At 40.1% G+C, this 26,371-nt stretch overlaps 3 protein-coding genes across 3 annotated transcripts in view; 2 read left to right on the forward strand and 1 right to left on the reverse strand.

Moving 5' to 3' along the window:
- Positions 1-34: 34 nt before the first annotated feature.
- si:ch73-335l21.4 (E3 ubiquitin-protein ligase-like) lies at positions 35-1,782 on the reverse strand. Its single transcript, XM_054601842.1, has 2 exons — positions 1,129-1,782; positions 35-461 (listed from the first exon to the last, which is right to left on the reverse strand). Exons 1-2 carry the CDS (start codon positions 1,562-1,564, stop codon positions 403-405), a joined length of 495 nt encoding a protein of 164 aa, XP_054457817.1. The 5' UTR covers positions 1,565-1,782; the 3' UTR covers positions 35-402.
- Positions 1,783-4,643: 2,861 nt separating this feature from the next.
- On the forward strand, positions 4,644-7,070 carry si:ch73-335l21.2 (RING finger domain-containing protein). Its single transcript, XM_054601854.1, has 2 exons — positions 4,644-4,706; positions 5,888-7,070. The coding sequence occupies exon 2, from the start codon at positions 6,273-6,275 to the stop codon at positions 6,924-6,926; it is 654 nt and encodes a 217-aa protein (XP_054457829.1). The 5' UTR covers positions 4,644-4,706; positions 5,888-6,272; the 3' UTR covers positions 6,927-7,070.
- A 2,540-nt stretch (positions 7,071-9,610) lies between these two features.
- The window catches only part of dvl2 (dishevelled segment polarity protein 2), a 17,614-nt gene continuing 853 nt past the window's right edge, over positions 9,611-26,371 (forward strand). The window contains exons 1-15 of the mRNA XM_054601042.1: positions 9,611-10,072; positions 14,280-14,349; positions 16,522-16,676; positions 19,871-19,980; positions 20,196-20,325; positions 20,773-20,863; positions 21,012-21,081; positions 21,219-21,358; positions 22,144-22,220; positions 22,334-22,401; positions 22,496-22,630; positions 23,087-23,218; positions 24,154-24,330; positions 24,676-24,900; positions 25,501-26,371. The exon at positions 25,501-26,371 is cut by the window's right edge and continues 853 nt beyond it. Of these exons, the coding sequence (XP_054457017.1) occupies positions 9,912-10,072; positions 14,280-14,349; positions 16,522-16,676; positions 19,871-19,980; positions 20,196-20,325; positions 20,773-20,863; positions 21,012-21,081; positions 21,219-21,358; positions 22,144-22,220; positions 22,334-22,401; positions 22,496-22,630; positions 23,087-23,218; positions 24,154-24,330; positions 24,676-24,900; positions 25,501-26,063 (2,304 nt within the window). The 5' untranslated portion in view covers positions 9,611-9,911 and the 3' untranslated portion in view covers positions 26,064-26,371. The remainder of the gene's footprint in view (positions 10,073-14,279; positions 14,350-16,521; positions 16,677-19,870; positions 19,981-20,195; positions 20,326-20,772; positions 20,864-21,011; positions 21,082-21,218; positions 21,359-22,143; positions 22,221-22,333; positions 22,402-22,495; positions 22,631-23,086; positions 23,219-24,153; positions 24,331-24,675; positions 24,901-25,500) is intronic.

Here is a 26,371-nt window from a genome sequence, read left to right on the forward strand (position 1 = left end):
AAATTCCCATCAAAAAAGCTGAAAATTGAGTTGAAACCAGAACTCATTTATTTTTCCATAAATATGTAACAATAGTTCCAAATGAAATACATACATGAAAATAATAAATATAATATACATTAGTGCATTAATAGGCCTAAAAAGGGCCACTTCACAAGTTTTCCATTTCTTTCCAATTTGAGTGCCAAAGCTACATAGTGGTCATCATATAAAAAAGCAATCTCAAAGCTGAAAAGCTGACTTGAATCATTGCTGAATGTGTCTTGCCAGCATGGTTTTAACCACCATCATAATCATCATCATCATCATCATCATCATCATCACAAGTCCATGTTGCAAAGGAGAACCATTGGATATAAATATAGTATCACATTAGCCAGGGTATCTGAAGTTGTGGATTCTTTAAAACATGTAGCAGGACATCATGGCGAAGTCCCTCAAGTCTTCATTGGTCATACAGTCTGTTAAAGGAACAAGAAAGACACATTAGAAAAAGATCCACTATTTTTTTCATAAAGACATTTTTCTTTATTTCTGATAATAAAAAACTAAAATTCATAACGGCTAGTAATAAGGAAAAATGAAAACATAATCTAAAGCTGAAACTGAAATCACTAAGCTAGTTTTGGCCTCTTCGGTGGACTTAATAGACTTCAATAAAAACAAAAGCATATTATTGATAGCCTACTGTTACCAGTGTTATTTACTTTACTAAGTACTGTTATATTTCTACCCCACTACATTTCAGATTAAAATATGTTTTTTAGTATATAGTGTACATAAGATTGTTTTTAAACTAAAGGCTATATATCATCTTTCAGGACCTTAAAGAGTCCATAATTTAAAACTCTAAAATAATATTCCATGTAGTACTAGTAGCCTGGTTTACTTTTAATCATCTAAATAACCTACATTTAGCTGGTAATAATCTATTTGTGTAATTTTACTAAGATAGGAACTCAAAAGCAGGACTTTTACTTGTACCAAAGTACTTTTACTAAGTCAAGTAAAGGATCTGAGAACCCCATTCACAACCTGTTCATAAGTCCCAAATGTTCTCTCACATTTATCCATTCATAACAACTTGAAAAACTATTATTAGGAACCAAAAACAAGCACTTTACTTACTTTCTCCTCCCCTTCCCTTCCCACTAACCAGCCGCCAAACTTTCCTACACGACCGCCGGAGCCTCCCACCTCTGGAGCCCGGGGACAGGTCGCTCTCCTCGGCCGGAGTCTCTGGACGCGTCGTCTGCTCCTCTGGAACATGACTGTCCTCCTCCTCCTCCTCCTCCTCCTCCTCCTCGTTGAGGACTCCAGAGGCTATAAGCCGCTCCAGGACGCACTCATCCACCCTCAGCTCTGCTCTCAGCCTCCCCTCCCCGGAGATGGAGGTGGTTTGCCGGCACAGAGGGCAGAGGATGCCCAGACAGCGAGCCTCGGGTCGGGAGAGGGCCAGCAGGCAGCTCTCACAGAAGCTGTGTTTGCAGAGCAGCTCCCGGGGACACCGACGACCTGCATTGTATGTCCGGTAACAAATCCCACACTCACACTCTGAGAACATCCTGCTGTCTGTGTTTCTCAGGGAGACGCCTGGAAGTCTGAATGAATGAATGAATGAAGAGGTGAGCTGCTGGGTTTATAGAGCAGGGTGTGAGTGGGAGGGAAGAAACTCCAGTGGATCTGAGCCAGACAAACATATGAGTCATGGAGCTCCAAATAAACTGCGTGATTCATTGAAACTAAAGTGACAACACACAAACACACCCACACACACACACACACACACACACACACACACACACACACACACACACACACACACACTGTGTGTGTGTGTGTGTGTGGGTGTGCACACACACACACACACACACACACACACACACACACACACACACACACACACACAACAAACACACACACACCCACACAAACACAAACAAGATGACAGCAGCCAACTTTTTTTTAAATGTTCAAATGTCACAAACACACACACACATAGCAGTTATCTTTTAAATACTTTTTAAAAGTTAATGTATTTTCATGGGTGTTTATGAGTTATCTTTTAAATACTTTTTAAAAGTTAATGTATTTTCATGGGTGTTATTGAAATTTGTGAATACACCAGAACACACACACACACACACACACACACACACACACACACACACACACACACACACACACACACACCCACACACACACACACACACACACACACTACAGTGCAGTACACACCGTCCTGTGTTGACATTGCAGGTGTTCTATTGATCATTATCACAACATGGTGAGATGGGAATTTGAGTGTTTTTCTTTGAGAGGCATGTCAGTTTAAAAAGCTTTATCAGAAGTTAAGTAAAACATGTCACTTTAATTGTATACTTGTTTTAACGTAATCTTATTTCTATTTTAGTTACCATATTGTATTGTACATTTTTTTTCATATTTCTATGTTTAAATGATGTCTTATTATACACCAATAGATCATCTAGCCAAGTCCCTTGTCTGTGTAACATATTTGGCAAGAAACAGCTTCTGATTCTGATAAAATTAGCTGATGTCGGCAAACCTTAGATAAACACATTTTGTTTTAAGTGTCTGTAAGATTTCCCCTACTTAATCTAACTTGATACTGGTTCAAAAGAGCTCACCCTCCACGCCCTCACTTCAGCGTGTATGTGCGTGTATGTGTAAAGTGACGTCAGCTCTTCCTCTCCATGGTGATCCCCAAACAGGCCTCCTATCAGTTATTCCAGTATGAACTCCTTTCATGGTGATATCCGCTGGAATCTTGTCCAATAATAACAATCTCTCTCTCCCTGTGTGTGTGTGTGTGTGTGTGTGTGTGTGTGTGTGTGTGTGTGTGTGTGTGTGTGTGTGTGTGTGTGTGTGTGTGTGTGTTTTCAGTCTTTTATAAATGTTTGGAGCAGTTCCCGCTTTTTCCCCCCCAGCATTGAACTTACTGTAAAGGTGAGAGTTTATTTTTGACCTGAGGACAAAAGAAAACGTTTCCCGAAAACTGAGAATGTTCAAAGGGAAATTTCCCTAGTTCTAAACAAATCTTGATGAAAAGAAACTTCACGCTTTAACATGATTATTGATTTTCCCAGTAAAAGTCTGTTTTCGATCTGAGCTACTGTTAAATTCTTGAGGCTACTAAATTAAATGCATACGTGATACACTGTACTGTTGTACTGAAGTAGAGTTTATTTTGTGTAACATCCCGAAACAATAATGTCGACACGTCCCTTCCAGTTTAAAAAGAGAGAGTATGCCTTCTAAGGCTGGCTTAAGTTGATATGGATCGTCACCTTTAACAGCTTTAATGACCTAATGGCAATTCTTGTAATCGTTCATGATGTCTATGCTGGCTGTAAAAAATAAAATAAAATACCTTTTTAAAGTGATTCCAGTGAATCCAGTCGGGGGACAAAATAACCAGTCGCTGGTAAAAGCAAAACTGTATTTTAGACTTAATCTTAAGCTAACAGTATATACAACAGTCTGAGTTAGACAAATAAAGTAAAATTCGTTCTTTGTGCTTTTCACAGACAGGGTTTCCTTCCTGAGAACCAGCACACGGACAGTAACACAAAGGGGGAATGTGATACTAAAAAGACTAAAACGATCATTTTTTATTTAGAATTTTATTTATATTTTTTCATTGCTGTTGAAAAAACTCCTAAATGTTAACCTTTCAGGAACACTTTCCCATCCCACATAGGAACATTCACTTCTCATTATACCCTGTTTCTGGTCTATTAGCTACTTTTAGTAACTTCTGGCAGAAAGCTTAAAGATCTGTCACAAAGTTTTCACCCCACCACACTATATCAGGCTTAAAGTAACCTCAGAGCAACTAAAGCTAAGCACATTTATTTTACCCCATTTATATCCGATTTATCAGTTTTGAATCTCGTAGTGAAAGTCAATTTAACAGCTACGTTTTGTTTAGTTTTGAGTTTGGTCAGACTCTGTGTGTCACTGAAAAAAGCTGAGTAGGCATCTGTATCTGTACAGGACAAACTGCAAGTCAATAATTTAATCTGGGTGCAACAGATACCGTACTACAGGTTATATGACTCATGTGACGTGTACCAGTAGATAATTCACCCACCATGTTCTGAACAGGCACACATTGTGTCCCTGCAACTTATTCACCCTTGTTTTTATTTATTTACTCCCACTAGAATGTGTGATTGTTTTTTAAATATGAAAAATAAATGTTCTTTTTAAAGTATAAACTTAAACAGTTGACTTTCAGTTTAGAAACATGAAAGGAAGTTAATAATTACACCCTAATTCACACAGCTATTTTAAATCTCCTACATGCTGACTGTGTGGAATCATAATAACATAATATGCAAGTAGAGACGAATAAGTAGACATTTTCTTTCTTATGTGTCCTAGGTTACCTTCACATCACCAAGGGTTTAATTACTGCCGAGCAAACCACAGAGATGCCTCACGGGAGACTCGGAAGAAAGAGAGGAGGACGAGTAAAATCAAGTCAGACGGAGCAAAAAACCAGGAGGGATGCCAGTAAGCCAAGCCTCGGCCACGTAGCCACGGGATATTTAAGATAGAAATCCCCTCTTCTGTGGCTTCCGCATGAAGAGGGGAAAACACCCTGCCAGGATGAGATCTGTACCAACATGAAGGAGGCGGGCGTCAAAGTGTGCACTCATCAAAGAGGTGTGCGGTGGGTAAGTGGCTCTCTTATCTGCTTCTTAGGTGTAAAGATGGATCGCTGCCAGTCTCTCTCAATATAACCTCACTGAACCTGATGGCTGAGAAACGAGAGAGCTCATTCATTTATACAGAGCAACAGTTCAGTGCTGGTTTCAACATTTCCCTTTCACAACAGGTTATCATTACATATATTGTGATTTTGGAGTAAAGCAAAATGCTTATTGTTGGTGTAAATTCATATTTTAACTCCTATTTTTGCTCTGATTCTATGAATGTGTAATAGACTTATGAAAGAAAAGGTTTCAGGTTATGTGCTGCCATGGATCAATTCAAAGGAGACCCCATCTGCTAAGCAACAATCCCCCAATGAGGGATCCTGGGTTGCCTTAGTTTTCCCATGTGAGCAACAAACACAAAAATAAAGTGTCAGTCAAGTAGAGCAAATCTAAAGCTTTGTGTCATTAAAAAGCCAGCAGCAAGTTAGCTTAGCATAGAAGTAGGGGAAACAGGTAACCTAATATGTATAAAAACTGAAGATTGAAAAGTTGTGAGGTTTAGACGTGGTAGATTGTTTTTGTTACCTTCAAACAAAGGCTAGCTTTCCCCCCTGTTTCCAGTCTTTATGCTAAGCTAAGCTAACCAGCTGCTGTCTGTAGCCCCATTGTTGAATCCTTTTATCTAACTCTTTGTGGCAAACTCTTTATCTACCAGTATCAGCAGTTATTCCGTGCCCTCATTCCGAGTGTTACCTAGTGTTAAAGGGCCACTCCAACAACTTTTTTTTAGTATTGCACTTCTATGAAGTTGGCAGACTTAAGAGAAACACGTTTAAAAAATGAATGGTCAAAATTGACACACCATGAAGCTGAGATTCTTACTTTTAGCCTCAGGTAAAGGTCAAGCTACCAAAACTTTGGGGTCATACATTTTTGTTAGATCCTCCTTCTTTAAAACTCAATGCTGTCAGTTTGTATCAGAAGCTTACTTCAAAGCAGAGATAAATTACATCATCAGGGTTATTTTCCGAGAGATGCAATTGTTTTTTCATAGTGAGTAATAATCTCTAAAGTTCATCAAGTGGCCTTTTAAGCTTTTAGAAAAAAACGACTGTGACTGGAGAAAAGCGGACGTGTACTAACACACATGTTTTCATTCAGATTGCATCATAACAGTGACTTATTACTTCCCTTTACAGCTTTTCTTGTTGCTGTTTTTCATACCCAAACTTCCTGGACCTGATCTGAGCGTGCAGGCCAGCAGACACTACATGGACGCAGGCTGATTGTGAGTAGGTGGAGAGGAGCGGCTAGACGTCAGATGACTGAGTGGTTAAATGGATGAATACTATGACTCATGGGCTTAGGAATTTGGTCATAAAACTCAGAAGAAACAAAGCGGCATCCCAGGGAGAGCAGATCCTGACATTTAAAAGCTACATAGGCCTGTGGGGTTCCGCTAATCTTAGTTAAAGTTGTTTCCGTTTTACATATTTTAACATCATCTGTTAAAGATTCATCCACAAGTTGCATCCTGCCATCACTGAGCACTCAAAAATCCATCCACTCACCCTCCCTCCCGCCATGACGGGGGGTGTTGTCCCAGCTCCCCAGCGGGGGGACCCAGCTGTTGCAGCGCCCAGCCCCCTCAGCACCACCCCTGGGGATCCCATGGATGTGGAGTGTCCCATCTGCTACCAGGAGTACAACCAGTACAACAAATGCCCCCGGATGCTGGAGTGCCTCCATGTTTTCTGCACCGAGTGCCTCAGAAGGATCCAGCTCTGTCCCCGTGAACCCCTCGGCCCCGGCAGCACACCAGCCCTCCCCTGCCCTCTCTGCCGCCACCTCACCCCTCTGGAGACCGGAGATGCCCTCTCCTTACCCTGCAACTCCCGCATCCTGGCCAGGCTGCCCACCATGGCCTTCCACCTGCCTGTGACCATGGCAACGCGCCTGGCCACTGTCACCCAGAGAGTGGTGCTCTCCCTGGAGGGCGACAGCAGGGACGCCCGCTTCATCATCCTGCCCACCGTCAGCCTGCGGGTGCAGCAGATGCACCCGGGCAGGCCTTATGGCATGGCGCCAGGCCTGGTGGGTGAAGAGGAAGTCACACAGCAGAGTAAGAAGACGCTGTTCTGCGTGCAGCTGCTGGCCATCACCTTCTGGTTGCTGTTTGTGATCACCTGCGTGGTCGGGGTGGTGTTCGGGCCACATTTCTTGAACAGAAAACATTAAAAGGAAACCGGATTTATCTCCTTTTTTATAGCAGATATAGTGATCTAGAGATAGAGACTGTAATATATATATTTTAACCAGTGTGGTTGCTATTCACCCTGTAGTCATGGAACCAACTTTTATTATACTTTTATTTATATAATACCACCATTTACACTAATTCCTACTCACTGTACTGCATATTTGTTGCTCTTTCATTAATGATAGATTGATGAAGGGTTCCCTCTAGTGGTTTATTTGGTAACTGTAAATAAAAGATTGAACACTAAATATGCTGTTTTTCTAAGGTTTCATAAAGTTTCACTCTCTGTGCTTGTTATTATGCAACTGCATACATTGAATAAAGCTACCTTATGTTACATATTTACACTGTGTTGGGTGCTTACATTTTGAAATTTACCAAAGATTGGCAAGGGTAAATAAAAGTGTGTATTTGTTTCTTCACATATGGATTGATTTCTCTCTTTTGTTCCTTTGTGTGTAAATTACAGCAAACTTATTCTGTTAAATTCAACTTTCAACTGTGATATAAAAAGTATTTTTGTGATACAAAAAAGTGCTTTTTTGTATTAATTTGGTAAAATAAAAAGATTTTATTATAAGTAAATCATGATACAGGGTCCCTAAACAAGTCAGGAAATAATGAACAACCTGCCTTAAGACCTCTATTACATTATTATTATTAAATAATTGATTTGCATTTGTATAATCCAAAATAAATTTGCAGGTCATTAAAGTCCTGAAAACCAACTGATTACAATGTTCATAAGACCTTTGGGACCTCGAAGGGGCTTGGGAGCTGGAACTGCCCTTTGATGATCCATCATTAGCCAAGACCTTTACCTACCTTTGTACTTCTAACTTTATTGTATTTATCTCAAAGCTGTTGTTACAAATGGTTTAACATAAATATATAAACTAGGTGGGCAGATGGGTAGATCTTATGTGTACAAATCAGTTGTGGACATACTTTTGATTATTCATGTATAAGATCCAACAAATATCCTTTTTTTATACTAATTTCCAGTGGTGAAAAGTAATTAATACTTCCGCAAGTACTGTACTTAAGTACAATTTGGAGGTTCTTGTAATTTATTTGAGTATTTCCATTTAAAGCTACTTTAAACTTCTACTATTCTACACTTTGGAGGCAAATAGTTTAGCTTTTCCTCCATTAGATTTATTTCTAGGCTTAAGTTACTAGTTACTTGGCAAATTTCAATTAATAATGCAAAATATAAACTTTCTAATAAATTATGTAAACATGAATATCAATATTAATGATCCAGGAATATAATATATTGTGAATACATTTCATATCCATGGTTCACACTGTTCCTACTGTTTATACTACCCATACTGTTCTTTTTCTTTTTTTTATTATTATTTATCTATTATTTATACTGTTATTTATCTAGCACATTGCACTGCAACTTTACTGCTTCTTTTGCACTTCAGGTTAGATGCTAAAACTGCATTTCGTTGTACTAGTACTTGTACTCTGTGCAATGACAATAAAGTTGAATCTAATCTAATTCATGCTTTGGTATATTTGTAATGCTTAGGACTTTTACTTATAAAAGTAAATACAGTACCAGTCAAAGGTTTGGACACACCTTCTCATTCAATGGTGTTTCTTTATTTATTTATTTTATTTTTTTCTACATTGTAGCTTAATATTGAAGACATCCAAACTATGAAGGAACACATATGGAATTATGTGGTAAACAAACAAATGCTCAACAAACCAGAATATGTTTTATATTTTAGATTCTTCAAAGTAGTTGAATGAGAAGGTGTGTCCAAACTTTTGACTGGTACTGTATATATATATATATATATATATATATATATATATATATATATATATATATATATATAGGTGTGTCCAAACTTTTGACTGGTACTGTATATATGTATATATATATATATATATATATATATATATATATATATATATATATATATATATATATATATATATATATATATATATATATATATATATATATATAAAATGAGAAGGTGTGTCCAAACTTTTGACTGGTACTTGTATATATATATATATATATATATATATATATATATATATATGAATATATATAATATACATATATATACTATATATAATATTATATATATATATAATATATATATGAATATATATATGTCACACTGGTACTGTATATATATATATATATATATATATATATATATATATATATATATATAAGGTAGTACAAACTTTCAAAATATTTGGATACCTTATATATATATATATATATATATATATATATATATATATATATATATATATATATATATATATATATATATATATATATATATATATATATATATATATATATATATATATATATATATATATATATATATATATATATATATATATATATATATATATATATATATATATATATATATATATATATATATATATATATATATATATGAATATTTTGATATATATTTTTTCTTCCATATAATATATGATGCATTAAAGATGAAACTAAAAGTTATAAAAATGACCTGCAACCACCTTAATTAATACTTATTTTTCTCTCAAAATGTTTATAGGGGGGTTGAGGTGGTTGGAGGAGTACGTAAAAAAGAAAAGGGGGCGTGGTTACGCGCTGACGTCACACGCCGCGTTGGCTCGCAAAGAGTGGAGAAAAGTTTTCAGCCCCCCTTCTCCCCTGTGTGTTTTTGTTGGGGGAAAAGTTGTTGCTAGTTCATGAAGTCGCGTTTTTTTTTTGTGTGGGGGGTAACAATGCGGGGGAACACGCGTGTTTTACGGGTTTAAAGTTCTTCTCTGCGGGGTTACGGCTCTGCACGTCCTCTGGTTCCGACCGAAGAAAGGAAAATCTCAGTGGCCATCATCGTTTCACCTCTGCCGTCTCTCGTTAGCCACCTAGCCGCTAGCTGTGTGTGTGTGTGTGTGTGTGTGTGTGTGTGTGTGTAGAGATGGCGGAAACTAAAATCATTTACCACATCGACGAAGAGGAGACTCCGTATTTGGTGAAGATACCCATCGCTGCGGAAAACATCACTCTGCTGGATTTCAAACAGGTCTTGAACAAACCAAACTACAAATTCTTCTTCAAGTCTATGGACCAGGACTTTGGGTGAGCTGATGGGAAGTCCTTCCTTAAGAAAGAGAGAGAGAGAGAGAGAGAGAGAGAGATTTGGGGTTTGCATGCAAAATGATAAAAAAAAAAGCTGCTAAAAGTTGAACATATATACAATTAATGTTATATTAAATGCAAAAAAAAGTCATGCAATCCTATCTTGTTTGTAAACTTGTCCCCATGCAGCTCTCCATTCACCCAATCATGACTAACTTCTATTAATAATATTAATAATTATGGTTATCAGAAAACATCATCATTACAATGGGAGGCATTCCCCTGTCCCTGCTGCTTTTTCTTCACCCTAATCCTCCTCCCTCCCTCCCTCCTTCAGTCCATCATCTTGTGAAATCCTCGCCTTTTTCTTTCTCTCAGGACTGAAGCCAGGGTTTTGTGTCACCCCCCCACCCCCTCTCTCTTCAACACTTTGGCCTGCCAGCCATCCTTTCATTCCCCTGGCTTCCTCCCTTTTCTCCCAATACACTCCTGTCTCCCCTCCTCTATCAATTAATCTTTTCTGTCTAGCTGCCGTGCATTTTCCTGCAGAAGAATGCATGTTTGTGGTTAATTCACCCAGTGGGACCCCTCAGGCTTCTGTTAAATGCATTGTAGTCTTGGATGAATGTTAAATGTTAAAGCCGGGATATTTTTCTCCTTTTCCTCTTTGGAGCACTTATTGCACTCGTATTAGTTGTTGCACTTACTGTATTTGTATCAGTTCGCTGCACTTATTGAATTTGTATTTGTTTACTGCACTTATCCTATTCGTAGTAGTTTGTAGCACTTATTATATTCGGATTAGTCTGTTGCAATTATTGTTTTCGTAGTAATTTGCCTCTGCACTATACTTTTGCTCTGGTTTATGCTTTAAGATGCTTGTTTAAGAAAGGAGATGCACTTATGACTTCTGGTGACTAGTAGTTCTCTTGAATACCTATGTTGAATACACTTCCTGTAAGTCGCTTTGGATAAAAGCGTCTGCTAAATGACTGTAATGTAATGTAATGTAATGGATGGCATCGTCAGAAACTGTGCCAAGGAAGCTGCAAAATCTGAAAACTCCCAAGATATAATGGAGGAGATGGCTTTTCATTAGGCAGGATAAAGCTCCCCTTCAGATGCAGATAGTTTGAATAACTAATAGCAACGACACCAGTAACTGACTGGTAGAGATGTTCGTTTTTGAGAAAATCTGTGTTGAGTGAGAGCCCTATAAAAGAAACTCAACGTCTGGTTGTTGGAATGATTAGTTGAGTAATCGGTCAGTGCAACCACAAAAATGTGTTGATCGCTATGCTGATGATTCCGGTTATTTATCAAGTGAAAATACAGTTTTTCCAAATTAGGTGAGCTGCTTTCTTCTTCTTTTTCCTTCTTTTTTTGTGTCACGGTAAGTGATGCTTGGTCTCAGCATGTAATCATTGTTTTGACATGACTTTGGACTCTGGGAGCTTTGTGTTTGGCTTCTGCCATAAGTCGGACCGTCAGTTATACGCCATTTCTTAACAAAGGTAGATGGTACATAGTGGAAATAATCATTTGTAGCCCTAAAGAGGAATGCCTTTTATTGAGTATTATCAAGGTAACTCTAAATTGAGTGCATGTCCACTGTGATCGCACATAACTATTCTTAAGGGCTGCAACTATTGAACATTTTCACCCCTGATTTATCTTATTTCCTTGATTAATCGTTTGGCCAAACAAATGTCAGAATTGTTTCTAAGAATGTACATTTCAAGAGCTCAAAGTGATTAATCAACTAGCTATTTGGCCAATAGACACTCCTCTTGTGTTCCCATAATGCAATAGAGTTCAACAACACCACAAACTACAACCTCCAAATAGATCATGCATCTCTTTAAAACCCATTAGTGTGTCACATTAGACTGCACTCGGTTTAGATAGATGTACCTAATAACTGAATAGCTATTATCTGTAGATCCCTTATTTTTACACTCTAATGGCCTTGATTCATTATTTTATCTTCACTAGCCTTACCACGATCAGCAGTGTAGTTTACAAGTTAGCTGTCTAATTAAGAGCTTGTCCCGTGTAACTGGACAGGACGTGTTTACACCCTGTGTGCTTGTAAGTGAGCACGCAGTGTTTTTTCAAAGGCGTAATGTCCTCGTCTTGAAAAGGCCACCCACTTCTACCTCACTCGGCAAAGCAAGGAAAAGTCTTTCAAAGAGAGAAGGGCAGAAAAATCAAACCTCTTAACTCAAACTCTGCAGCCTGGCATCACACTGTGGCATTTGAATATCTCCAGTTCAGATTTAAAAAAAATAAAAAATTCAAACATAGCTCTGAGTCAGCTGTCCAATCAAAGCAGGGACGTTTTTTCTCCCCCCCCCTCGTCTCCGACCCAAGAGAGAGGAGTGTGTAATAGTGTGTGTTTTCATTTGCCCTGGTATGAGGCCAGCTGTCGGGCTGAGCTGTGTGTGTGGCAGTGGGGGAGATCCGTGGAGCAGAGCAGGCCAGGACCGGTGCTGGGAACCTGGGGCTGGAAGGAGGCCATTTGCTGGGTGTCAGGGGTTTCCACGGGGGAGAAGAAGGGGTTGAAAGATTGGGGTAGTGTTTAATCACAGTTATTAGATATTCTTCTGTGTAGGTTTGCTTGTAAGGGTGATCAGGGAGCGGTATAAGTAAGATTAATTGTAAGAAAGGCGATGCTGTTTTGGGGGTGTGAAGAATTTGATAGTAGTAAGGGACTGGGGGAAATAAAAAAAAAGGAAAAGTGCAGGGGAAGAAGTTGTGTACTAAATCCAACAGGTCTCTGCATATTTCAGGCTAGATTGTGCATTATCAGAGGCATTTTAGAGTGTGTGTGAAATGACTCTCCGTGGTGGTCACTTGTTTGTTTGGAGGGCCGAGGAATGAAGACAATTACACTCTCAGGAGAAGAATGTTGCATCTGTTCATCTGCTGTCTAGATGCAGTTTTTCTCGCAGCGTGAGGGGGGGATGTTGAGTACTTTACATTCGGTAGCCACACACGGCCTGTCAAATCCTAAATCTTTGTGTAACGTTTCCCCACCAGTGCCCACAACAATCCGGCCGTACGCTAACACTCGCCCACAAAACCAGCTCTCAACAGCTGCTTACGAAAGCCCAGTGGAGCCTGACCAAGTCTCGCACACATAGGAGGAGGCACACTGGCAGATGAAGCTGGGGGGAAAAGGAAAAACATTTGCAGGGAGTTGGAGTGCTCAAGTGTCCACTCCATAGCACTTGTGCCAGTAAACTACAGTAACAAACATAGTTGGCTTTCTACTGGGGGTGGAAATACACAGCCGAGGCCAAAATGTTTGTCTTTCTGACAAACATGGAGGAAGACTGCAGAGGAGGGGAGGATGTGTTGCCTTTAAGGAGCGTTGGCCATGCGGACACTGGGCTCTCACAGTGGCTGTCACTTAGAGGTTATTGTCGTTATGTGTATTGGATTTGCATGCATATTTAGTTGACTTGGGTTGTGTAATTTGTCAGGGAGGCACAAAATCAGTAAGCGTGTGTTTTAGCTCATTGCTGTGACAGAAGAAATTCCAAAAGCGACGGTGGAAGCAAATTAGCGTTGTTTGTTCTTTTCCTACATCTGCGGTGCTACTTCATAGCTTCATGGTTTGGGTGGTGTTATCTATTATTATAATAGATTTAGACCACAGTATAATAATGGTGGTTATAATTGGACTTTCATTACAAGTGGATTTTGTTTTTCTGATGCAAATTGAATGTGAATGAGTGACTTGTTGCTTTAAGTGGTCAGTAAAGCCTGGCCTAAAGCTAAAGTGTACATTAGCTTAAGTATTACTTAAACACAGCCTCCTCAGTCAGTTGTAATAGCCACAGGCTGATCCATAAAACACCTGGTAACACATGCTAAAGGAATATGGCAGGGGAACAAGAACAGCTTGTCAAAACATATTTTAGTCCCGTTTTAGAATTCAGCCCAGCATTTGATTTAGATTAGCCGTGTAGTTGTCATAGCCTTATATATTTCATGTAATGTGTCAGTAATGTAAACTATTTAACATCCCTGCAGTTTCACTTTTTGTCTTTATGACCAGACTAAAACCTGTGAGTTGTGTTCAGCCCCCATTCCTTCGTCCCGCTGTACCATTCAGACACCACAGCTCCTGCCGTAATGTTATGAAGGTGGAACAATTTAAACCTCCTGAGCCTCACTGTGTCTCTCTTGTTTTTTTCAGGGTGGTGAAGGAAGAGATTTCCGATGACAGTGCCAAGTTGCCGTGTTTCAACGGCAGAGTGGTTTCATGGGTAAGAAACGATAAACCTGTTGCATTTATAAATAGGAATGGGGGTATCCAGATTTCACAGATGACCGTCGCTCTAAATCCAAAAATGACCTCATTTCAATATCTTCCCACAGAGATTTCTGTGAAAATGTCAAAACCTGGCTTTTATCTGAAAAGTCAGCCAACCTCAGCAGCCAGAGGCTGTTTTCAGAAACCACGTTTCCTGTTCCGACCCCCCTTGGACTAACGATCTTGTCTAATGAGCAGCAATAAAATGAAGTAATTAATTTCAAATTGAAGCCGTTCACGTTGCAGAGTTGTGTATCATATGGCAACAACATATATATTCTTTCCTTGTTAAGGCTTTTGCTTTGATGACTGTTTGTTTGGTACAAAGTTAGAGAAGATAACCTGGAAACAGTGGGAAATCTAAAACAAACTGTCCAGCCAGGAGAAATATAATCTTCTTGGAGCTTAAGACACAGTCTGAGTCACTGTAGCCGACAGCATGTACTGGTAGTTTTACACGATTAAAGTGTTGAACTTTTGTTTTCATTTAAGTTTTGTCTGGTCTCTTCTCTTAAGTTTAGATTAATTAAACTTATTTACCTTGTTTTAAATTATCTTGATACTAGTCCCAATTTCATCAGATAGTTTTCTCACTTTTTATTGAAAACATTTAGAGATATTTTGCAAAAGAAGAAAAATCTAAAAAGCACGGGAGCCCATACATTTCTCACTCTTGTCCTTTATTTATCCATGGTTGTTTGTTGCATCCATTTTTCCCTTAGTTATCCTCATCAAGTATTTTCTATAACATTTCTTTAGGGATTGCATTTTTGCAGACAACCAGCCACAATACCTCTTTACTTAAGATTCCCATAAAAAACGAAAAATAACTTTAAAGAAAAGAAAACTCTTGCCTGTCTTCTTGACAAGTTTTGACACTTTGTATACTGGACGTAAATCCGGACTATATGGTTGGCGTTGTGTTTAAGCCTTTTGAGAGTTACTAAGGCTACAGAAACATGACATAATCTAACAATGATTCTTTGACCAGGCATCATCATATGGAGCCAACAGAGTTTTAGCTTTTCTGAACAAATCACAGTGGGCAAATGTTTCTCTCATCATGTTAATCGACACTACAGCTTGCGAGCTACAAGCGGCACAGCTTGTAACCGGCTACAGTACAGTGGGTTGCCAGGGAGAAGCCTTCATACTTTCCATTTCTCCAGTAGAAGTCCCAGTTTTTTGTACCCCGCCCTGGGACTTACATTTGAATAGAGACAAAACATCGGGATGGGGCCCAGATAAGCAGGTTTGAGGCCGAAGCATCTGTTAAGTGCATAAGAAGGAGGGAAGGCATTAAAGGAGAGGGGGAACAAAGCTCGGAGACCAGAGGGACTGATATGTGATCTGCAGGCCAAGATGGATGGAGGGATCCCAGAAGACGAGTGTTTCGTAGTCGCATAGCCATTAGTGGGGAGGGGGGGAGCGGGGAGGGACTCGGTCTGAACAGGCTGGAAGACTCCATCGGGTTGAGTTATTTTGACGGGGAATGCAAAGTTTATTTAAGCGCACCAAATAGTCCCAGAAGCTATGAATTGAAGAATGTGTGTAAAGGCATTTCCAAATGCTCTGGTGTTTTTAAAATGCATGCGTGCTGAATATTCACAGCATCAGACTCTTTCTTTGTTATGTTTTAGCCCAATACGCCCTGTTTTTTTTGTTCTTAACTACATCTACTCCCCCCTTCCTGTGTTTTCATGGTTGGTGTAATTGGATGCTGTATGGTATTCATCCTAATTGTCGATGTGTGTGTGTGCGTGTTACCTCTGCGTGTGTGTGTCTGTGCGCTTGTTGTACACAATGAAGAAAGACAGGTTAAGTGTAGGATAGCGTTTCAGTATGCCCTTGAGACGTCCATCTGAAAGGAGTGCAGTGTTTGTGTGTCAAAGTAATTGACATCTTACCCGCTTTTCCTCCCTGCTCCTCCTTTCAGCCCTCTCGTTTTCTCACCCTCTCTTCCCTCTGCCCTTTCTTAATTTCGTACCATTTAGCTTTGTGCCAATTTTCTCTCCACTCCACGTTTTCTCTACCTTTTTTTTTTTTTTTTTCATATTGGATTCTTTCTTTCTGTTTTGTCTCTTCATCTTTTTTTGTCCCTTTCTTTTTGTTTGTTTTTCTCCAGTTGGTATCTTCAGACACTCCGACAGCAGAGCCTCCAGTGGCCGTGGTTCCTCCTGTGGAAACGACTACCCAGCCTTCACCCCCTCCTCCGCCCCTCCCACCCCCACCTGCAGAGAGGACTGGGGGCATCGGGGATTCCAGACCTCCCTCCTTCCAGTAAGAAACACACACTTCCAGTAAGAAAAGCACACACACACACACACACACACACACACACACACACACACACACACACACACACACACACACACACACACACACACTCATTTTGAAGCATTTATTGCACTGTATATTACCTGAAAAGGCAAAAAACTCACAAAAAGCTACCATACTTAAACATACACTTGAGCTTCTCCCACAGCTGTAATGTAGATACTGTATCTTTTCCTGAATATCTCATCCACTCCCAGTATCGCGTTGCTACAAGAATAGCAAGAATACTACAGCTCATTTGAACCTGATCTCGGCTGGGGCCACCCTTGTTATTAACATGTCGTGTTATTGGAGAAGCTTTCAGTACATTATACATACACACAGACTTGATTTTTAAAATGTTTTGACACGTAGGTTGAGTATGGGATTGCCATTCAGTAAGAAGTTTTTAATATCTTTAGTGTGGAGTATTTAAAATATTGCTTTACTGCCAGCTAGTGGCTTTACTACTAGCTGCTGTTAAGTGCTGGGCAGGTAGCAGATACTGCGATTAATAGAGGTTTTACATTGAAACAACACTAATGAGAACCATAAAGAATCAAAACCATAAAGTTTTGGACTGTAAAACCAAAACGACAAGCTAAAAAGGGGCTAAAACTATTTGTTGAGCTAAAAGTAAATGCAGAGTCAGGGGTCACATTTTCTGTGTTTTTTCACATTACACACATCCATTTGATCCATTGTTCATATGAAAATAATGATTGTGGCAGCTTTAAAGAGCGTGAAACCTTTCGACACTTTCTAAACAAAATAAATATCCTCTAGTCTTTTCCTTCATCCTTTAGCATCCATGTTAACCTTCTTAAATTAGAGGAATCTATTAGTGTAATCTGAATGGATCTTTTAGTGTCCAAAACGTATTATAATAGCTTCTTACCATCACTCTTAGTTCCCGAGAAGTTGTCTTGAGCCCTTTAAGTTTGGTTTAAGGGTTCAGATGGAGTTCAGACACGTCACTGCAACCTCCCATTACTGCTGCAGCGCTCTCATTCATTACTTTGAGTTTGGACCTCGTCCTGTCTGTCTCCCATCGCTGTAGGACGAGGTCGCCTGATGGATTTTAGAATAAAATTTCAAATTAAACAATTTCTTCCTCCGCTAAATGCGTGGTTTGCAGCCGGTGGAGAATTAACCGCGTCAGTTTCTTTCCATGTTGTATTTTGGAGCTGGATCAATAGCATTACTCATACTGGAAAATGAAATGTCGTTCAAATTGTAGGGTCTTCTTTTTTTTTTTTTTTTTTTTTTTGCTTTCATCAAGAACCACGAGGCGTTCTCTGTCTTCCTATGTAATCAGCATTTTTGTCGGTGTGCTAATGGTTCTGAAGTCTGCTGCACTACGTAGTCTTACTGGGGCATTTGCTTGTTGCTACATGCACATTGGCCTGTTCCCAGCTGTGGATGTGATGAGTGATCTCGTGATCTCGTGGTTTAAAGAGTGACCATACCAAAAGTGGCTTTGCTGTTAGTCAGAGCTAGACTGCTATATCTGCTGATACTATCTTTTTTATAAGTTCTTAACCAGGTTTTTAGGTCTTTTAAAAAAAAAAAAGGTAATGCATAGTTTGTCTATAAGCTGATTTTTCAGCTCAGTATGTATAATAAAAAAGAAAAGAAAGAAGATGTTTCTCTTAAATATTAGTTTCACTATCTGCATTAAAAAAAAATCCAGTCTCGTTTTAGCTACACCATTTACTCAGTTAATCAGTAGATTTCTGCACATGGACAGAACAGACTGCAAACATTATAAAATCAGACTTTGGGTTGCTCTTTTTTTTTTTTTTCAATGTTCCTTTCATCGACAAACAAGAGATAAGAGACTTAATTGTAAAGTGCAGCTCAGTACATGAAGTAAAGAAATCCCGGTACAAAACAAAAAAGAATGAACAAACAAGATATAAAACGGTACATAGCAAAGTACAGTGCAAACATATAGTGCAATAACAAACATGAAGTGCAATAATAGAAAAATATAAATAAAAGTAGTGTAAATGTTAATACAGATAGTGTAAATACATCTAAAGTGATGAACAGTAAAATCAGTTTTATGTTCCCTCAGGATATTTAATAGTAGTATTAGCAAGATGGAAGTAGTCCAGGTAAAGTGAAGTATTTTAGTCAGTTTGACATTAAATCACATAAAACTACAGAAATGTCAAAGATGACACAATGAAGACTTTGTTCCATTGTGCTCCATGACGTAGTAGAGAGTCCAGGTGATACAAAGCAACACGATTACTTGCAAAACCAGACATCAAAGTCTGTACGATAAGCAGACATTGTAAGTGCAGGTTAACGGGCCGTTGAGCACAGTATGATAGACCCGCCTGAGTTGATCAAACATTTCATGCAGTTCCTGCCTGTTCTGACACTCAGCAGCCTGATGCTCCCATTCGCCAAATGAAAAGCCGTGCTCATACTTGACGGGCTAAAAGGTCTCCTGTCATCGGATCATGTCTGTGTAGATTTCAGTAGAACCTTAAGCTTCAGTTCCAAATAGTTTCTGGACACAATTAAGTTTGATGTCATGATATTTTATTATCTTCTGTCAAGAACTATATGGAAGTGACAAGTGGATAATATCTCCTATTTACTGTGTATTTAATCCTACGTGTTTACGTGTGGATATGTGTGTTTGTGCGTGTGTGTCTGCAGCATATACTTTAGAACTGTCCCTCTTTGGATGAATAAAGTTCTTTTTAATTAAATTACCACACTGTGCTAAAGGTATTTATGAGCGTTCACAGTTCACAAAAGGTGAAACAAGATTGGTTGAGCCTATTCCAAAACTGTTCAGTTACAGATGATCAATAACCTCAATCTAGAGTTCATGAGTCATACTGTCGAACTCTGGCATTACTGAATCGTTTGAATGCTTTAAAAAGTCCACCCGAAGTTTAATGTGGAATAAAAAAGCCGCTGCATTGATTTTTATATATTTTTTCCAAACTATCCCTCTTGAGAATGTTATAGGAGTGCAATGCTAGATATGTTATTGCTATACATGTTTATTGGTTATTATATGAACACCACATCTGGAAAAAGAGATGTAACTTTGTTAAAACGATTACATAAAAACAGTTGAAGTTCCGTCCCGCTCTGTTTTTCTAACTGTGCTGCTGTTTCATCTTTTATAGCCCCAACGCGACGGGCAGTGTGGAGACCTTGGACGACCAGACTGAAACTGAGTCTGTAGTTTCCTTCAGGAGGGAGAGACCTCGGCACAGAGAGGGCATGGAGCCACACGGTAAGAAACCGCAGATCGCAGCAGCAATGTAAATATGCTCTTATGTGATCAAGATCTGACACGCTCCCAACATCCAAACAATGAATATGTGATAGAATCAGGAATGTCAAGAAGTGAGGAATGTTTGTAATGTAAAAGGAGGCAAACACAAAACATGAAAACTCACGGTGAATGTCTTCCCTCTCGTCTGTCGGGCGTCTTCTGCGGTGTCCCAGGGCCTCGTATGAACGGCCAGACCCGACTGGAGCGCCACCTGGCAGGGTACGAGAGCTCCAGCACGGTGATGAGCAGCGAGCTGGAGACCACCAGCTTCTGCGACTCTGAGGACGACGACACCATGAGCAGGTAAGAGATCGATGAAGGAGAGGAGAGTTGACTGAATATACGTTTGGATTTGTTTGAGAACGAGGCCACATGAAATTTTAACTGGCGCATACACAAAAAAACGATCTTGTCCAGTTTTTATATTAAGAGATGATGCTGATTGGATTTAAATATCTCCATCTGAGTGTTTCTGGCATTGTGGAAATGTTGGTTTGATGTATATAGATGCTCTGGGAGCCTTGTTGATGTTTTTATTGTGTATTTGTTATTATTATATTGTATTTTCTTTTCTCTTGAAATATACAGTATGAAATGTGACCTGTCCTCTTTTAGTCAACAGTGGGGAAATAACCTTTTCACTCAGGATTCCCTTATTATCTTCCCCATTATTTTTGTGGGTCTCAAAGGTTTGTGACCTCATGTTTCTCTTCTAACCTTTCACCTTTTTGTTGACACTTGAACTTGTAGGTTCAGCAGTGCAACAGAGCAGAGCACAGCCTCTAGGCTTCTAAAACGCCACCGCAGACGCAGGAAACAGCGCCCCCCACGTTTGGAAAGGGTTTGTACCTACTGACTTGTTTTCTCTTAACTGCTCATGCTGTTCTTTGTTGAATCAAGAATTTAAAAGGCATAGAAATGGTTTGCTCTGAGATGTTATTTTTGTATGAAAGCAAATCTCATGGTATTTTTGTGTTTTTCCTCTCCAGGCCTCCTCCTTCAGCAGCGTGACAGACTCCACAATGTCCCTGAACATCATCACCGTCACTCTCAACATGGGTCTGTAAACTCCTGATGTGTTCTTGTCTTTGACTGTCGGTGTTAAGAAAATATTAAACTTATGAATCAGAACTACAGACTTGATTTGCAAGTCAAATACTGTACGTTAACACTATTGTGATTTCTCAACAATACAGAGAAGTACAATTTCCTGGGCATCAGCATCGTGGGCCAGAGCAACGAAAGGGGTGATGGAGGCATCTACATTGGCTCCATCATGAAGGGAGGAGCTGTCGCTGCAGACGGACGCATTGAACCTGGTGACATGCTGCTGCAGGTGAGGAAGTTTTCTGAATTCTGGTGTAGCTTTTAGTTTTTAGACATTGTGAGGCCCATTTTGGGATCTTTTCCAGAGTTGAAATTTATTCCTCTTGGTGCGCCAAGATATATGAATACATACTGTTTTTTCACTCAAACTATTTGAAAACCAAAGAAACATTTATTAAGACTCCACATCTCTTTTAAAAGCAAATAAATGAAATCAGTGCATATGTATAGGACTGCAGCAAAGGTTTATTTCCCCTTTGGATTAATCTTCCGATTAGTTTCTTGATGTACTTGATTAATGACTTGGTCTCTATAATGACAGAAAATTGTAAAAATTGCCAATCATCATTTCCTTAAGCCTCAAATTGGTTGTTTTGTCCCACCAACAACGTGAAACAAAAAGGAACAAAAACACGAGAAGGAGAGGGGAGACCCTCCGCCAAGGGAAATTGCGCTCTCTTTTAATGTTGCCGATAATGAGGAATAATTTGAGCCGTGTTATTTGAATCCGCCCCAAAATGTAATGTGTTCCTCCTTGTCCCGTAATGCTTCCACCAAGTTTCCTGAAAATCAGGCCTGTAGTTTTTCCACAATCGTGCTGACAACCAAACATACCGTCCCTTTCAGAGGTGATGAGACATTATAGAAAGCAGATACTGAAAAATAAAAAGCTAAATATCATCCCATTATCGTTCTGTCAATGGACTAATCATTTCAGCTGTTCTTATCCGTCAAACTAACTAAAATCTTTGTCTTTTTAAAAAAAAAAAAAAAAAAAAAAAAAAAAAAAAAAAGGTGAATGACATCAACTTTGAGAATATGAGTAACGACGATGCCGTGCGAGTACTGAGAGAGATTGTACACAAGCCGGGGTGAGTTGCTGTTTTTTTCCCTCATTTATAATATTATCAGACAAGATCTTTCAAGTTTCGTCTGTACACTAGTGGGTTAACAGTGGTAATAATGACTTTTTGTGTTTTCCCAGGCCCATCATCCTCACAGTGGCTAAGTGCTGGGACCCGTCTCCTCAGGGCTACTTCACTCTGCCTCGCAGTGAGTACAGCGCTGACTTCTTCTGTTTATTCCCCCGTTTTGTTAGTACACTGCTGTCAGTAACCGTTTCCTGCTCTCCTCTCCACCCGTGCAGATGAACCAATCCGACCCATCGACCCAGCTGCGTGGGTGAGCCACTCTGTCGCCATGACCGGGGCTTACCCCCCCTTCCCAGGCAGCTCCTCCCTCAGCACCATCACCTCCTCCTCCTCCGTCACCGAGACCGAACGTGAGAGCTTCCTCCAACGTCTCACTAATCGTCTCCCTTTCTGTGTGCTGTAACAGACCTCTCCCCTTTATTCTCAGCTCTTTCATATCCACACAAAACTCATAAAACTATATCCTCCACTTTTTAAACCCAGTTTTTCTTTGTCAGTGTCGATATTCAAAGCCTGAATAATGTTCATTATTGTAAAGTATCTTTTTTTTTCCTGTTTCTGTTTCCTTCTGTCTTTCTCTTCTGGCTGCATTGAAGCAGGAATCATCTTTCACATCTGTCTTTCTGCCTTTGTTGCTGTTGTGTTGTGATAAGTGATGTCTGCTGCTTTCCTCCTGCCAAAGTTAAATTCCTTGCCTCCTTGTTTTGACCCAGATTTCACCTCTAAGTAATCATTTCATTTATCCGTGTGTGTGTGAGTACATTTCCTCTTTTGCTTCCTTTAAATGCCCTTCTGTCTCTTTTCAGGTTTTGATGACTTCAACTTATCGCTGCACTCTGACATGGCATCTGTTGCCAAGGCCATGGCCTCACCAGAGTCCGGTCTGGAGGTCAGGGACCGCATGTGGCTTAAAATCACCATCCCCAACGCGTTCCTCGGTAAGACTCCACAGCGGAGACACAGTACATTAGTTCCATGAACTTTCTCTTCCACACAGGACTTAACAGGGCCGGCATTATGTTCTCAAAATTAAAGCCGTGTGACTTGTACGAGGGGAAAATTCCTAAAAGTGCATCTGGTAATTGGAATCACCTGCAAGTGAATCACAAGGAGGGATTACAATAAACAAACTAATGTTTGTCAATGTCGTGCTTTTTGAAATGAAATTCAACATGCATTTGATCATTACTGATTATCGAGCATCTTACAGGCCTTTTAACTACGGAGTCGCACTGGTACCTCAAATTACAGGCCATCACTAATTCACAAAAGCCTGGTTTTGTTTCTCATAACCACAGGGGGGAAACCAAATAGCACTTTTCTCCTTCATGTTTTGGAGAATTATCCGAGGGAGGTGTTTAATGGTTATTTTTGAAGCGGTTGTTTGTAGTGTCTTTAAAGTGGTAATGCTGCTAAGTTCCCCCTGAGAGTATTTTGTTGAAATCCTATTTTGGGAACGATAAACTAAACGGATATTCGTTGCATATGAATTGTGCCAATTTAGCTTACAAAGAATGCATTTGTCTCTTGTTTTTACACTCGTCTCTGATTTGCACGGGAGTTTTATCATGAAAATACTCAAAGTTAACTCCAGCATACCACAAATTGTTTACTTGTATGTGGAATATTATTGCATTTATCTGTATAATATATAACATAGTAGCTGGTGCTTTGCACATTAATCTTTCGTCATCCCTTTGTTTTTCATGTGTATATATTTTTTTACATTTGTATTTTATTATACTTTGTATGTATAAATATTATACTTTCTTTTTCTTTTTTCTTAAGTATACTGTGAATCTTTGTCACAAATATTTCCTGTGGGGAAAAATGAAGTTCTACCTTATCTAACATGTCATGCCTCCACCTCCAGGCTCAGACGTGGTGGAGTGGCTCTTCCACCACATCGAGGGATTCCAGGACCGCCGCGAAGCCAGGAAGTACGCCAGCAACCTGCTGAAGGCCGGCTTCATCCGACACACCGTCAACAAGATCACCTTCTCCGAACAGTGTTACTACGTCTTCGGAGATTTAAGCGACTGTGAGAACTGTGAGTAACTGGAGAAAACATCGAAGACCCACTTGGATCAGTTTCACACAAGTTACACTTAATCGCATTTGCACACATGCCCTTTGTGGACACACTGGTGTCTGTAATCACGTGAACATTTCAGTTATGGAAGGATTTTCTTAGAACCTCCAGAAAGCATGTTATAAAAAAAAGTATAAAAAAACCCACAACGTGTCCACTGCAGCAGTTTCTACACATGTAATTGCAATGTTCTTGGGTGCAGACTGACTTCCTGATTTGTAATGCATACAAAATATAAATATTCATGTTGAAGAGGAATGTTCCACTCCTTCCATTGTTCACCTCCTCCTATCTCCCACCCAGACATGGCCAACCTGTCCCTGAATGACAACGATGGCTCCAGTGGGGCCTCAGACCAGGACACCTTGGCCCCCCTGCCTCTCCCTGGGGCTTCCCCGTGGCCCATGATGCACACCTTCCCCTACCAGCCCTACCCGACACATGCCTTCTCCAGCCAGCCGCCTCCGTACCACGAGCTCACCAGCTACAGCTACGCCCCCGGCAGCACCGGCAGCCAGCACAGTGAAGGTGAGCACAGACAGTGATCATGTTATCCCGCTGAGAAGCACATGCAAACCATTTACACATTTATTTGCAATAGTCCGAACTAAAAATCATGTATATTTTACATCACTGCTGGCTATTTTCTAAAGTGTACCATGAGTGGATTGATTTCTCAAATTTGCTCTTCTATAGTCACCGTTTAACAGTTTATGCCATTCTAGGAAAGAGTAACTACAGTATTAATGTATTAATGTAATGAATTATTATTGTTTATTATTTATTAATGGCTGTATATTAATGCAGCTGTGAGCAAAGACTGTTGAGACAAGGCTTCTAATACAACACAGTTCACAGGTTACTACTCAACCTGTGAAAACACTTTTTATAATGTCGTCTCTTGCTTGTTATGAGGGCATCAGGGTTATTGATACAATTTTATTTTAAGTATTTGGTTTTATGCTGTTTTAAAATAACGCCATTCAGCATTTTTTTTAAAGAAAAACGTTTTTACAAAATGTTTTTACAAATACAACCGTCTAGAAAAAAGGATAAACAGTCTAAAAAGGAGATTAAAGCTTGAATCTGTTTAAATCTTATCTAACAGCATTTTCTTTCCGCCCTCAGGGAGCCGGAGCAGTGGATCGACGAGAAGCGAGGGTGAGCGACGCCGCAGCACTAAAGGCCCGGGCAGCACCGTGGGCGGAGGGGAGAAATCCCCCTCAGGCGTGGGCGGAGAAGGCGGCGGGGCCGACTCGCGCTCCGGCAGCGGCAGCGAATCCGAATACTCCACCCGCAGCAGCCTGAGGCGCGGCCACGGTTCCGCCGCCCCCAGCGAGCACAGCCACGCCTCCTCCCAGCGCTCGCATCATCACCGCATTCCCCAACCGCCCCACATGTCTCCGTACCCGCCAGGTATCCTGCCGTACAACCCCATGATGGTGATGATGGTGCCCCAGCACCCTCACGCGGCCATGGCAGCCGCTCACGGTCTTCCTCACGCGCAGCAGATGGCCACGGCAGCCATGCACCCGTCTCTACAGCCGCTCCCCTCCTCCACCCCGGGGGGGCCCCCTGGAGCCCCGCCCACTCGTGACCTGGGCGCCGTTCCCCCAGAGCTGACTGCATCACGCCAGTCCTTCCACCTGGCCATGGGAAACCCCAGCGAGTTCTTTGTGGATGTCATGTAGTTTTTTCTTTCTCTGTCTCAGTGGTGTTGAGTGACCATTCATGTGAAGTTAGTGTACGGTTCACACTTGTTTTGACCAAGATCTGGTGGAAGCTTTTTGAGCTCACAAGCGCCTATTGGGTTGAGGGCGCTTGTTACAAATTTGGTGAGATCAGGGTTTAACATTGACAAATAAAAAAATAAAAAAGACAAAATATAAACACAACTAATGTGGGATATGGTCCGACTATATGTCAACACATTTTCTCTTAGTAAAATCCACTACATAACAGTTATTTAACAAACCTAAATCCATAAAGACCGATTCTA

The sequence above is a fragment of the Anoplopoma fimbria genome, chromosome 7 (genome assembly GCF_027596085.1).
Source record: "Anoplopoma fimbria isolate UVic2021 breed Golden Eagle Sablefish chromosome 7, Afim_UVic_2022, whole genome shotgun sequence".
Lineage (NCBI taxonomy): Eukaryota > Metazoa > Chordata > Actinopteri > Perciformes > Anoplopomatidae > Anoplopoma > Anoplopoma fimbria.